We start from the raw sequence: 12,394 nt of genomic DNA, 5'->3' as shown, positions 1-12,394 counted from the left end.
TAATTTATCATAATGATTTGTATTACTTTTTTAACACTTGATTTGTTTTTACAATTTAACTTCTTAATCCCTGTTTTCTGTATTGGCTCAGCTACATCGTAAACGAAGGTCTCCCTCAATGCACTGAGATGCTTACATAAAGGTTTACTGATTGATTCATTGAGTGATTGACTGATTAATGAATTAAAAAATAAATAAATTAAAAAAAAAACAAAAAAAAACGGTGTTTTTGTTGTTTGAAAATATCCACACACTGTAACTATGATAGCGTGGTGTTTAGGGGGGTTGTAGTCGGGAGAGATCACTGTGTTTATAGTGGGCTGGTCTAGACAAAAGTCCAGAGCTGAATTTAGCTCCCAGTCCAGTCCTGAAACACAGTATACATAACACAATATTTCAGGCTAGATTAGTTACAGTACTGGATCGGATTCCACGATTTGAATCTTTGGCTTAATATACCAAGCTACACCAAGCTCATGTTTCATGTTTAATGCAAAATCAGCATGTTTGATGAATTTTGAGAGGGGTACATTTTTTAATTGATATTAATTGGTGGGGTATAAGCACCCATTACTTGTTAGCTACAATGCTAAACTAAAGAAGCAAACGTCAGACACCAAAAATGTAGGCTACGGTTAGCAAAAAAGGCATGCTTTAAAATCACTCTGTCGAGTGATGCCAACAACCCTGTTTACATCTCTTATTAAAATGCACCACAGTGCCCCTATACACATTTATGTGTTATTTATTTTTGTTTCTTGCAAAGCATTTCCTAAGACGATGTTCACATTTTTAATAATTTAAGGCAGAATTGCAGTAAACTGAATGGACCATAATGTCCATAAAAGGCTAGCGATTCAGCCCTCTAATCACTGCCATTACCTCAGTCATGCTATCCTTTCCTTTTTTCCCCCACAGCACCCCAGCATTTCCAATGAATATACACTAATGAGTCAAAACATTATGACCACTCACAGATGAATAATGCTGATTAACTTGTAACAACAATGCATGTCAGTGGACAGAGCATTTCATTAGGAACGCTATACTAAACCTGGGTAGGGCCTCTGTTTGCTCTCAAAACAGCCTCAATTCAAGGCATGGATTCCACAAAATATTGGAAACTTCCCTTTGAGCTTCTGGGTAATGCTGACATGCTTGCATCATGCAATTCCTGCAGATTTTTTCTCTCCTGTTCTACTACATCCCAAAGGCGTTCTACTGGATTCAGATCTGTTGACTGTTTGACTTTATGCACTGCACTGCTGCCACACAATTGGCTGATCAGATAATTGCATGAATAAGAAGGAGCACAGGTGTTGCTAATAAAGTGCTTGGTAAGTGTGTATTACAGTGCATGTCGGCGCATACTTGAGATACATATTCGTAAGCAAACAGTGAGTTCTCACAGTCATTATGGCCAGAAGGCCACCTTCGAAATGGCAAGGCTTGTTGGGTGATATTCAAATATTTGTATAAAAAAGTACAAATAAATGTGAATCGAATTCACGTGACTGCATAAGATGGATAAATTCCATACAATCAAAAATAGACGTGTTTTATAGTGACTTGTGTTAAAAATTTTAATATTTTCACTTAAACATTTAGGTGTCTTTGATGTTTCAGTATTGCAAAAATATCACAATAATACTGGTCATATTTACACCTTTTTGTTTACAACACCATTTCCAAAAAAGTTGGGACGCTGTGGAAAATGTAAATAAAAACAAAATGCAATGATTTGCAAATCATTTAAACCCTTTATTTCATTGAAAATACTACAAGGACAACATATCAAAAGTTGAAACTGAGAAATTGCGTTGTTTTTTTTTTTTAAATATTTGCCCATTTTTAATTTGATGCCAACAACATGTTCCAAAAAAGTTGGGACGGGGACAACAAAAGGCTGGTAAAGTTGTGTGATGCTAACAAAAACACCTGGTGGTTAATTAGCAACAGGTCAGTAACATGATTGGGTATAAAAGAGCATCTCAGAGAGGCGGAGTCTTTTAGAAGTAAAGATGAGGAGGGGTTCACCACTCTGTGAAAGACTGCATGATCAAATAGTGCAACAATTCAAGAATAACGTTTCTCAACGTAAAATAGTAAAACTTTTCCTTTTTATCATCTACAGTACATGATGTCAATAAATGATTCAGAGAATCTGTAGAAATTGCTCTGTAAGCAAGGGACAAGGCCAAAAAACAGTATTTGCTGGCCGTGATCTTTGAGCCCTCAGGTGGCACCGCAGTAAAAACAGACATGATTCTGTAGTGGAAATCACTGCATGAGCTCAGAAACACTTCTGAAAAACACTGTCTACAAAAACAGTTCATCACTGCATCCACAAATGCAAGTTAAAACTCTTAAATGCAAAGAAGGCAATGCATATAAACAGGATCCAGAAACGCTGCCTCCTTCTCTGGGTCGGAGCTCATTTAAAATGGACAGAGGCGAAGTGGAAAAGTGTCCTGTGGTCCAATAAATCAACATTTGAAAATTTTGTTGGAAATCATGGACACTGTGTCCTCCAGGCTAAAGACCACATTTAGCTTGTTATCAGTGCACAGTTCAAAAGCCAGTATTCATGATGGTATAGGGGGCATTAGTGCACACAGCATGGGTGACGTGCACATCTGTGAAGGCAGCATTAATGCTGAACGATATATACATGTTTAGCAACATATGCTGCCATCCAGACGACGTCTTTTTTAGGGAAGGCCTTGATTATTTCAGCAAGACAGTGTCAAACCACATTCTGCACATTGCGTATTAAAAGAGTTCGGGCGCTAAACTGTCCTGACTGCAGTCCAGACCTGCCACCACTGAAAACATCTGGCGCATTAAGAAACCGTTGAGTAGCTGAAATCCTGTATCAAGCAAGAATGGGAAAACATTTCACTTTCTAAACTACAGCAGTGTCTCCTCAGTTCCCAGATGCTTACAGAGTGCTGTTAAAAGAAGAGTTGATGCAGCACAGTGGTAAACAGGCCCCCGTCCCAACTTTTTTGGAATGTGTTGTTGGCATCAAATTCAAAATGGGCATATATTTTTTCAAAAAACAATAACATTTCCAAGTTTCAACATTAGATATGTTGTCTTTGCAAATTTTTATTTAAAAATATGGTTTACACAATTTGCAAATCATTTAATTTTACTTTTATTTACATTCTGTCCCAACTTTTTTGAAAATGGGGTTGTAGTTAAATGTCTATATACAGTAGTTATTTTATGTGGTTAAAATTATGACAATAATTTTAATATGTAATTATAACAATATGTTTTGATACAGTACTGCACTAAAGTCAGAGACCACCTTTCGTTTAAGCAATTTTCAGTCAAAACGGAAATAAGGTTATAAGGGCCATAGGGGTAACAAAGTATGCAGAGAAACAGATGGACAGTCTGTCAACAAAGTGCTCCTGTATGGTCAGTGGAGTAGAGTGCAGATAGAAGGAGGTGGACTTAATTAAGCAGCTAGTCAGTGAATATTTAAATGGAAAATCCACAAAAGCCTCTAACACTAAGTGCAATACTAAACCTAACACCATTCATTTCAATTTACTTTTGTGCACTCTATCGCCACTTTGACTCTTTTGTCCGTCCAGTCTTGCAACCAACCAGTTACAGCTTTGTGCTCTCAGCAAACCCCCTGGTGTCCCCATGGTTGAAAAAGCATTGCTAAAGTGCCCTCTAGAGTGGGAGAAAAGTGAGGAAGTGCCCTATTAGGCCACCCTTCACATGGGAAACAGATGACTGAGTGCCCTCTCGGGTGCCCCTTCATACAATGAATTATGATGATGTGCTCTCTAGAGCAAGAAAATTCAATAACCTGTTAATGACTGCTCTTCTTGTGGAGAAAACGTGATGTCGTGCCCTGTACGGTACCCTTACAATGGAAAAGGGTGTCGTTATGAAGTGCCCTTTATGCCACCCCTACATGATAGTGTCCTAAAGAGTGCCCTGTCCAGGAGACAAAATGGGATGCAGTGCTGTTTAGGGTACTCCTACAGGTGAAATAACATGACGACGAGCCCAATTAGGTGCTTCTCTAATGGAGAAGTGACCCTCCAGTGAATAAAATGTGATATGATAAAATGTTAAATAGAAACCGGTATCACATTGTTTCAGCCTAGATGCCTAGCTAAGGAGCTAGCTAACTGAACAGGTACCTTGCTTAGCTGATTCTATGCTGACCTGTGGACTCAGTTTGAAAAGCAGAAGTGTAAAATCCTTCCTAAGCAGGTTATTTTAGGTTAATTTGCACAAAATGCCCACGGGACTTAAAAGTGTGGTGTGAACTGCTTTTTCAGGTAACTTAAGAGAGGGGTTAGCAGTGGGCTGCTTTATGGCAAGGAGTGAAAGAAAACTGAATGTGCCATGAGCCCGTCCCCCAGGCCCTGATGACAACCGGAGGGAAGGCGGGGCCCGAACCCCGAACACCACAGAGGTACACAAGTGACAGCGAGAGGAGGAGCTGGGAAAGCAGGGGCAGTGACGGGGAGGTGTAGCAATGAACTCTTAACCCCTTTTGTCTCAGGTGCTGATGCTAATCTGATGACAGCAGCGTGAGCGCCTTTAAAAACAGCTGAGAAGGAACAGAGGAGAGTTCAGGCCTCCCCCCTCCTTTGCCGGCTGTCCTCCTCCCACTGTCACTCCGCGTCCCTCCGCAGTGTTCGGGGTGCAGGGCACACTGAAGAATGAAGAAAGAAAGCTGAAAAACGAATAACTTCCATAATGGTCATTTGGAAAAAAAAGGATGGTCTCTGACTTTTGCACAGCAAAAAAAAAATTGTGAAATTGCTTGTGATTTCTGTGTGAATGTCATCTTCTGCTAGTTCAACAGGACATACCGTAATGTTAACAGGGCACACAGAACAACCACTTTTGGCTCCCTGAAAAACCAATTATTAAATTGACAAAATGTCAGTTCAGATTCTGAAAAAAAAACTGACCGAAAGATTCTATAAAAGTTTCACAATGTCCTCAAAAGTCCTCAAAATCCGTCGGTTTCTAAAGCATGAACGCCAGACCTCAGTGATTTACTAGATGTGTTCAGCATCTCAACCTGCAATTAAAGTACAATTTCTGATCCATCAACACACTCTCTGCACGTAATTCATCACACTTTCAGCTCCAAATCAAAATTAGAAACGTCTGATTGTTGCTGTACCTGGAGGACATTCTGTACACCTTAGGGTCAACAGAAGGTTCTCTCAGAGTTCTTTTCGCAGAAGTGTCTGGAAAAAATGAGCAGAATTTACAAGAAGGGTTGCAATTAATGGTTAACGTTATAAGAATTAATCTATCAACTATTATTCTATTAATCAAGTAAGTGCGCCATCAGGTCTTCTGCCATTTCGAGCCATATCGCCTCCTACTTTTCCTGTAGTGCATTGCAATCTGCCACAATGATCAATCATAAGAACATCACTATAGAACAGCTTTGTTTTGAAGAGCATGTTGCTGCATTGAGATATTTCGATAATGCATATCATCAATGACTAATTAACTGCCGCAGCGCTATTAACAAACCAGAAAAAGAACCTGGAGTTGCATATTACACACTGCATTCAAAGATGCAAGGAAAGCTTTTAGTGTGGTGGGTCCACAATTATGCAATGAGCTTCCTGAGTCTCTAAGAAATTCCAGATCGTTATCTCTTAAAATTATATATATATATATATATATATATATATATATATATATATACTTTTCTTTTTAGATGGGCTTTCATAAATTAAATATTGTTCTGTTTTAAACAATTCTGGGTCTCTTTTCTTGAGAAGAATCCTAAGACTTTTCTTTTCAGACCTATTTTTATAAATTATTTTTTCGTTTTAGAAACTCTAGATGGTTTAAGAACAATCTTAAGAATTTTCCTTTTAAATGTGTTGCATGGGTTTTGTTTTATCTTAAGAAATTCTGGATATCTTTAAGTAGAATCTTCTTTTTGGATGTGCTTTATGAATTGTGTTTTATTTTCTGTAAAGAACCTTGAGTTGACATTGTCATAAAAAAGCGTGCTCTATAAATAAAATGTATTATTATTATTATTATTATTATTGTCATTATTATTATTGTTGTTAAATAGTTATCAGCTGAGATTAAACTCTAATCTCCTAAACCATAATGCACACTAAGCTTCACTCTGCTGTCCAGTCTACACATCGGTTGGTCAATAAAGATTAGCCAGTACTAACAGTGGGCAGTACCAGTTGAAATTCTTCCTCAGGTATGAGTTTCATCAGAACCGTTAATAAACAAGCACAGACAACATAACTTGCAAACACTGCAATCTATGCTAATGTTGGCCTCTTTAGCTCAATGGCTGAGCCAACGATGCTTCAGAAAACGAAAAATGAAGCCTCACCAGTCTCTCAATCATCTTCCACTGATTAGTCCAGTTTGTTTTCAAGGCACCGGGTGTAAAACAATGGATCTACTGAGGTTAGCCTTAGCGAACACCAGAACAACATGGCCTGGCAGAGCAGCTTCCTGACTAAGTCTCCTTGCCCACGCAACAAGCCACGGACCAACTGGTCCTGAGCATGAGTGACAAATATTTTCCAGGTTTCAGCTGTGTTTCATGGTCAGAGTGGGTGAATATATGGGACACACATATGAGACAAATGACTTGAGAAATTAAATTTAGCTAAATTTGGCTTCTTATTCGATTTTACTGTTCCACTCTAAATGGTGAAGCAGTTACATTCAAGCAGCTACAAAGACAACATATGAAATGTTGAAACTGAGAAATTTCATTGTTTTTTGAAAAACATATGCCCATTTTGAATTTGACGCCAACTACACTTTCCAAAAAAGTTGGGTTGGGGCGTGTGTAACCGTGGTTTTCATCACCGCTTCTTTTAACAACACTTTGTAAGTGTTTGGGAACTGAGGAGACACTGCTGTAGTTTCGAGAGTGAAATGCTTTCTCGGCATTGTTTTATATAGTATTTCAGCTGATCAACAGTTCAGGGTCTCCTTTGATGTATTTTTCATTTCATAATGCACCAAATGTTTTCAGTGGTGACAGATCTGGACTGCAGACAAGCCAGTTAAGTGCATTTCTCTTAATACGGAGCCATGCTGTTGTAATATGTGAGAAATGTGGTTTGACACTGTCTTGCTGAAATAATCAAGGCCATCCCTAAAAAAGACGTGGTCTGGATGGCATGTATATATCGTTCAGCATTAATGGCGCCTTCACAGATGTGCAGGTCACCCATGCCATGTGTACTAATGCCCCCTATACCATCATGAATACTGGCTTTTGAACTGTGCACTGATAACAAGCTGAATGGTCTTTATCCCAGAGGTCACAGAGTCCATGATTGCCAAAAAGTATTTCAAATGTTGATTTGTCAGACCACAGGACACTTTTCCACTTCCCCTCAGTCCATTTCATATGTGCTTGGGTGCAGAGAAGGTGGCAGCGTTGGATCCAGTTTATACTTGCTTTCTTCTTTGCGTTTAAGAGTTTTAACTTGCATTTGTGGATGCAGTGATGAACTGTTTTCACAGACAGTGGTGTTCAGAAGTGTTTCTGAGCTCATACAGTGATTTCCACTACAGAATCATGTCTGTTTTTAATGCAGTGCCACCTGAGAGCCCAAAGATCACGGCCAACGAATACTGTTTTTTGGCCTTTACCTTGTATACAGAGATTTCTACAGATTCTCTGAATCTTTTAATGTTATTATGTTTTTATTATGTACCGTAGATGATGAAAAGCAAAAGTTCTTTACTATTTTATGTTGAGAAACGTTCTTCTTGAGTTGTTGCACTATTTAATTGTGCAGTCTTTCACAGAGTGGTGAACCCCTCCCCATCTTTACTTCTGAAAGACTCCGCCTCTCTGAGAAGCTCTTTTTATACCCAATCATGTTACTGACCTGTTGCTAATTAACCACCAGGTGTTTAACAGCCTTTTGTTGCTCCCGTCCCAACTTTTTTGGAAAGTGTTGTTGGCATCAAATTCAAAACGGGCATATATTTTTCAATAAACAATACAATTTCTCGTTTCAACATTTCATTTGCTGTCTTTGTACTATTTTGAATGAAATATAGAGTTTTAATTATTTGCACATCATTGCATTTTGTTTTCATGTACATTTTTCACAGCATCCCAACGTTTTTGGAAATGGGGTTGTATATCTACATATAGTGAAACCATCTGAAATCATAATTTTAGCGTGATGTATATTTTGGCCATACTACTCACTACCAGCCAATAATAAGGTGTCATAAATTCATTGGTAACAGCAAAAGTTCTGCTAATAAAGCAAAGTTTAATGTTTAGCACTCCTGCTTCAGATCTGAAATCCGCGTGTTTCTGCCCATCCTCCCATTGTTAAAAAAACTGCGCTATGGGTCTGAAAGGATATGCAGCCGTCAAGAAGCCTCCCAAGAAGAATGGAAGCTGAAGGCAAAGCTGAAGGTAAAATGTGGACAAAATAAATGCAGACAATTTTAAGTATTCAAATATGTCCACTGAAAATGAAAACGCTGTTTTGACTGGAAATTAATAAATGAAGTGTGACTTTCATATAGTACTTTATTTGTGTAATGCATGCTGTGTACTGCAGTAACTGGACAAACGTACAGAGGCACTGATGGACAACAATACAGAAACAATACACAATTGAGACTGAGGTATTTGTACGTCTACATTCGGTATCGGTCACAAAATCTTCATATTGGTAAAACTCTGGTACATCAGGCTCCCAGAAGCACTGATTGGTCTATCCTAGTTTCTTTCCTTATGACTTTACACTCATAAAAAACAAGTTTCTGTTTCAGTATGATAGACTAAATGAGCCTATGAGAGAAAAAAAATATTTTACTCAGATAAAACAGAGAGAATCACAAGCCAAGATCACTTTATTTGTGCATGTTGGGTGTATTTAGACGTGTATGCTGGGTTTAGCTGTGTACGTTTCAGTCTCTGCTGAATTATTAGGTATCAGCCACAGGCGATACATAGAACGACGCAAGCGAGATCTGACCCTGGGGTGCTCGCTCACTGTGAAATGGTAATCCAGTGGATAATGTGTGCCGTGTAAGAGCATGTGAATTTAAACGAACTAACATGCGAAGATAAAGCAAGTGAGTGATTGAGGGCCAAGGGCGAATTTATGAATGTGCATGTAGATGTTTGGAATGTATATAGACTGCCAGTTAAAAGTTTAAGAATTAATTAAAGTTGTTTTTTAAAGTTGTCATTTTTATAAACAAGCACACTGTGAAATTATTCATCTCAAGTTCATTAGGCGTTCTTACCTTGTAGCTACACCCACTCAAGTTGGAACACAATTTTGTTTTCAAGTGAAAATAAGTTAAAACATCCTCTACAGGGAAATATGGCATTTTCTGCAGACTGTACAGTATAACATCTGTTTATCTGAGTTTAACATAAAGGCCTGTAGCATGCCATGTGCTACCCCAGGTGGAAGAGGGAAGGCAGGGTTGAGGGTTGTAGCAGCCATATCTTTATTTTTCACACACAAAACACAAAGAAACTCACCCTAAATCAAAATTGGCCACCTCTTCGTGGTTACTACTCTTCTTAAAATTAAAAACGTTGTTGTTTAGTTCTTCAGTCTGTTGTTGCTGCTGCTCGTCCCCGTCCTCCCTCTTTGCTCCCTCTCTGCTCTTTTTAAAGGCGCTCACGCTGCCGATGCCAGCTCAGCATCAGCTCTCATTAAGGGCATTGTAAGCTCCAAAGCTGAGAGGAACAGAGCTTGTTGCTCTGCCTCCCCGCCGCCGTCCACGCTCCATAGCTTGGCTGCCGGGATCGAACATGAAGCATAGTCAAGTGGCCTCACTGCGGAACAGGAGGCAGGGCCCAAGAGGCGGATTTCGGAACTCGTGCGCCATCTTCATGCCTCTCTTGGCCGTCATCGTTCTCCCGCCCTCTCTTGCAGCTGATGTTCTCCGGCTGTCACTTGCGGCTGACGTTGCCGTGTGAGGCTCAGGATCCACCTTCCCGCCCTCTTTCGCAGCCATCTTCAGGGTGGTACCCGTGTGTGGGACGACTGACACCCCCCCCCAACATCTAATTTAGGCCAGGACCTAGGCTAAGACAGAGCCCGTGGGGATGTCAGGTGCCCCCTTCCTCTGAAGGGCAAGGACAGGAAGGGAAGCACAAGCCTCTGGCTGAAGCTCTGGAGGCACATCCCCTCGCTGTCGAAGGGCAGGGACAGGAGGGTATAGGGTGAGTGCCAGGGCCACCGGAACCACGGTGGCAACCACTTTTCACAGTACTGTGATGACGCCCCACTGCTTTTGAGTTCAGGACACGCACATAAAAACCTGCTTTCTCTAAACTGAACAGAGTAAAACTCGGCAGCAGAGCCAATCAGAATCTCACTTTCAGCTGGGAGGCACTTTCAGACCCGCCTCGGATGGTGGAACCTGTCAGACTTTTGCATTAGTTCAGTTTTGTCATGCGAAACTCCACCCACATTCAGTCAGCACCAAACAAGTGAACCGTGCTTAATTCATGAGGGAATTCGACACCAGATCATGTTTTTTTTGCCCTTTTTTGGTTTTGAAACAATATGTTGTGTGGTGTGGCACCACCCCTGGTGACAGCTCCGTTCCTTCTCCTGAACTGAAAGGGAGAGATCCGGTCCTTCTGAGAGCAGGGAGTGGAGAAATTAGTAGGGATGAGAGAGGAGCTCCTGCCAATGCACGCCGAGAGGTGCTGCATCACCAGCAGGCTCCTGATCATCTGACGGTTTGCCACCTGCTGCTTTTCAAGCTGTTTCTATTGCTTTTCAGCCTCCTGAAAAGCAGCCTGTAGCTCCTGCTAGTCAGCCAGGTGCAGGTGGATGAGGGTCTTGATGGCTTCTTCCTCCGGTGTCAAAGACTCCTTTGGAAGTGTTCCTAAGCCCATGCTGTGATTTCCAGTAAAGAATCAAGCCTGTTTTCAATGCAGTGCTGCCTGAGGGCCCAAAGATCATGAGCATCCAATACTGACCGTCACCCTTGTCCCTTCCATACAGGGATTTCTCCAGATTCTCTGAATCTTTGGATGATTTTATATACTGTAGATGGTGGGATATTCAAAATCTTCTCAATTTTACGTTGAGGAACATTTTTCTGAAATTGTTCCACAATGTTTAGATGCAGTTTTTCACAGATCGCTGAACCTCTGCTCATCTTTGCCTCTGAGAGATTCTGCCTCTCTAAAATGCTCTTTTTATACCCAGTCATGTGAGTTAGTTGCAAATCGCTCCTCCAGCTGTTTTTTTAGTACCACTTACTTTTTCAGCCTCAGTATATAGAGGTTTCAGAACAACATTTGTCCAACTTTTTTGAGACGCGCTGCTGCCATCAAGTTCTAAATGAGTTAATGTTTTTCATTAAATGGTAAAATGTCTCACTTTCAGCACCTGATATGTGTTCTATGTTCTGTTATGAATAAATGCATCTATGAGATTTCTAAATCATTGCATTCTGTTTTTATTTATATTTATTTACATTTTATGCAGCGTCCCAACTTTTCTGGAATTACTGTGTGTATATATATATATATATATATATACACACACACACACACACACACACGTTTGTATGTGTATGTATGTGTATTTGTGTTACCTTCTGCTGACAGAAAGCCTGGACTTTTTGTGTGACGTTGGGCTGCTCTGGGCTGAAGAGGTCAGCGTGGTTGGCCAGTGTTACATCTTCAATCAGAAACTGCCTGACTGTCTGCAGAGGAATTTTCTGCAGGTTCATTTTTCTCCCCTTCACTCGCAGCAAGCCGATGTGTCTGAAAATGAAGAAGGAATACATACACAGTTTTGTTTTTAATACAATGTTAAGACATGAAGATATATTTATATTGTGTATGACATGTTGATATTTTGTGCTATTATATTTTATTTCTGCAAACTGACCTTCAATATCAATTTATTGAAACTGATAATGCAGCACCTACTGTTTAGAAACGATGTGGACGAGCAAGTACAAACGCTACAACTAACCCCATAGGTGGAGTTAACTGTGACAGACTGAGGAGCTAGCTGTAATATCTGAAAAGTTTGGTAAATTGATGCAAACACAATTTATTCACTATACATTCATGCTGCTTGAACGAGGTGACCCTTCCAATTAAAAAAAAATAAAAATAAAAATGAAAAAAAAAACATTTGTCAAAAAAGACATGATTAGTGAAAGTTAATGTATCAAATGTGGCAAATTTATTATTGACTACACTATACAAGAATCGATCAATAGAAATGTCCCACAGTGAATATGAATCAAATCTTGTTACATTAATTTACTTAAGATACGATGTTTTGTATCTTAAGTAACATATGTAAGTGCCTGTATGTAAAAATATTATATCTATGAATATACCTTCAAGTACCTATACTTAGTA

The 12,394-nt window shown here is 39.7% G+C and overlaps 1 protein-coding gene across 1 annotated transcript in view; it reads right to left on the bottom strand.

Annotated features, from left to right (window-relative positions):
• Positions 1 to 12,394, bottom strand: part of mre11a (MRE11 homolog A, double strand break repair nuclease) — a 131,083-nt gene that overhangs the window by 69,383 nt on the left and 49,306 nt on the right. Inside the window, exon 9 of the mRNA XM_036556092.1 lies at positions 11,611 to 11,782. Within this exon, the coding sequence (XP_036411985.1) occupies positions 11,611 to 11,782 (172 nt within the window). The remainder of the gene's footprint in view (positions 1 to 11,610; positions 11,783 to 12,394) is intronic.

This window comes from Colossoma macropomum, unplaced genomic scaffold (genome assembly GCF_904425465.1).
Source record: "Colossoma macropomum unplaced genomic scaffold, Colossoma_macropomum, whole genome shotgun sequence".
Lineage (NCBI taxonomy): Eukaryota > Metazoa > Chordata > Actinopteri > Characiformes > Serrasalmidae > Colossoma > Colossoma macropomum.
Note: the sequence above shows the minus strand (reverse complement) of the source record. Positions and strands in the feature narration are given on the sequence as shown.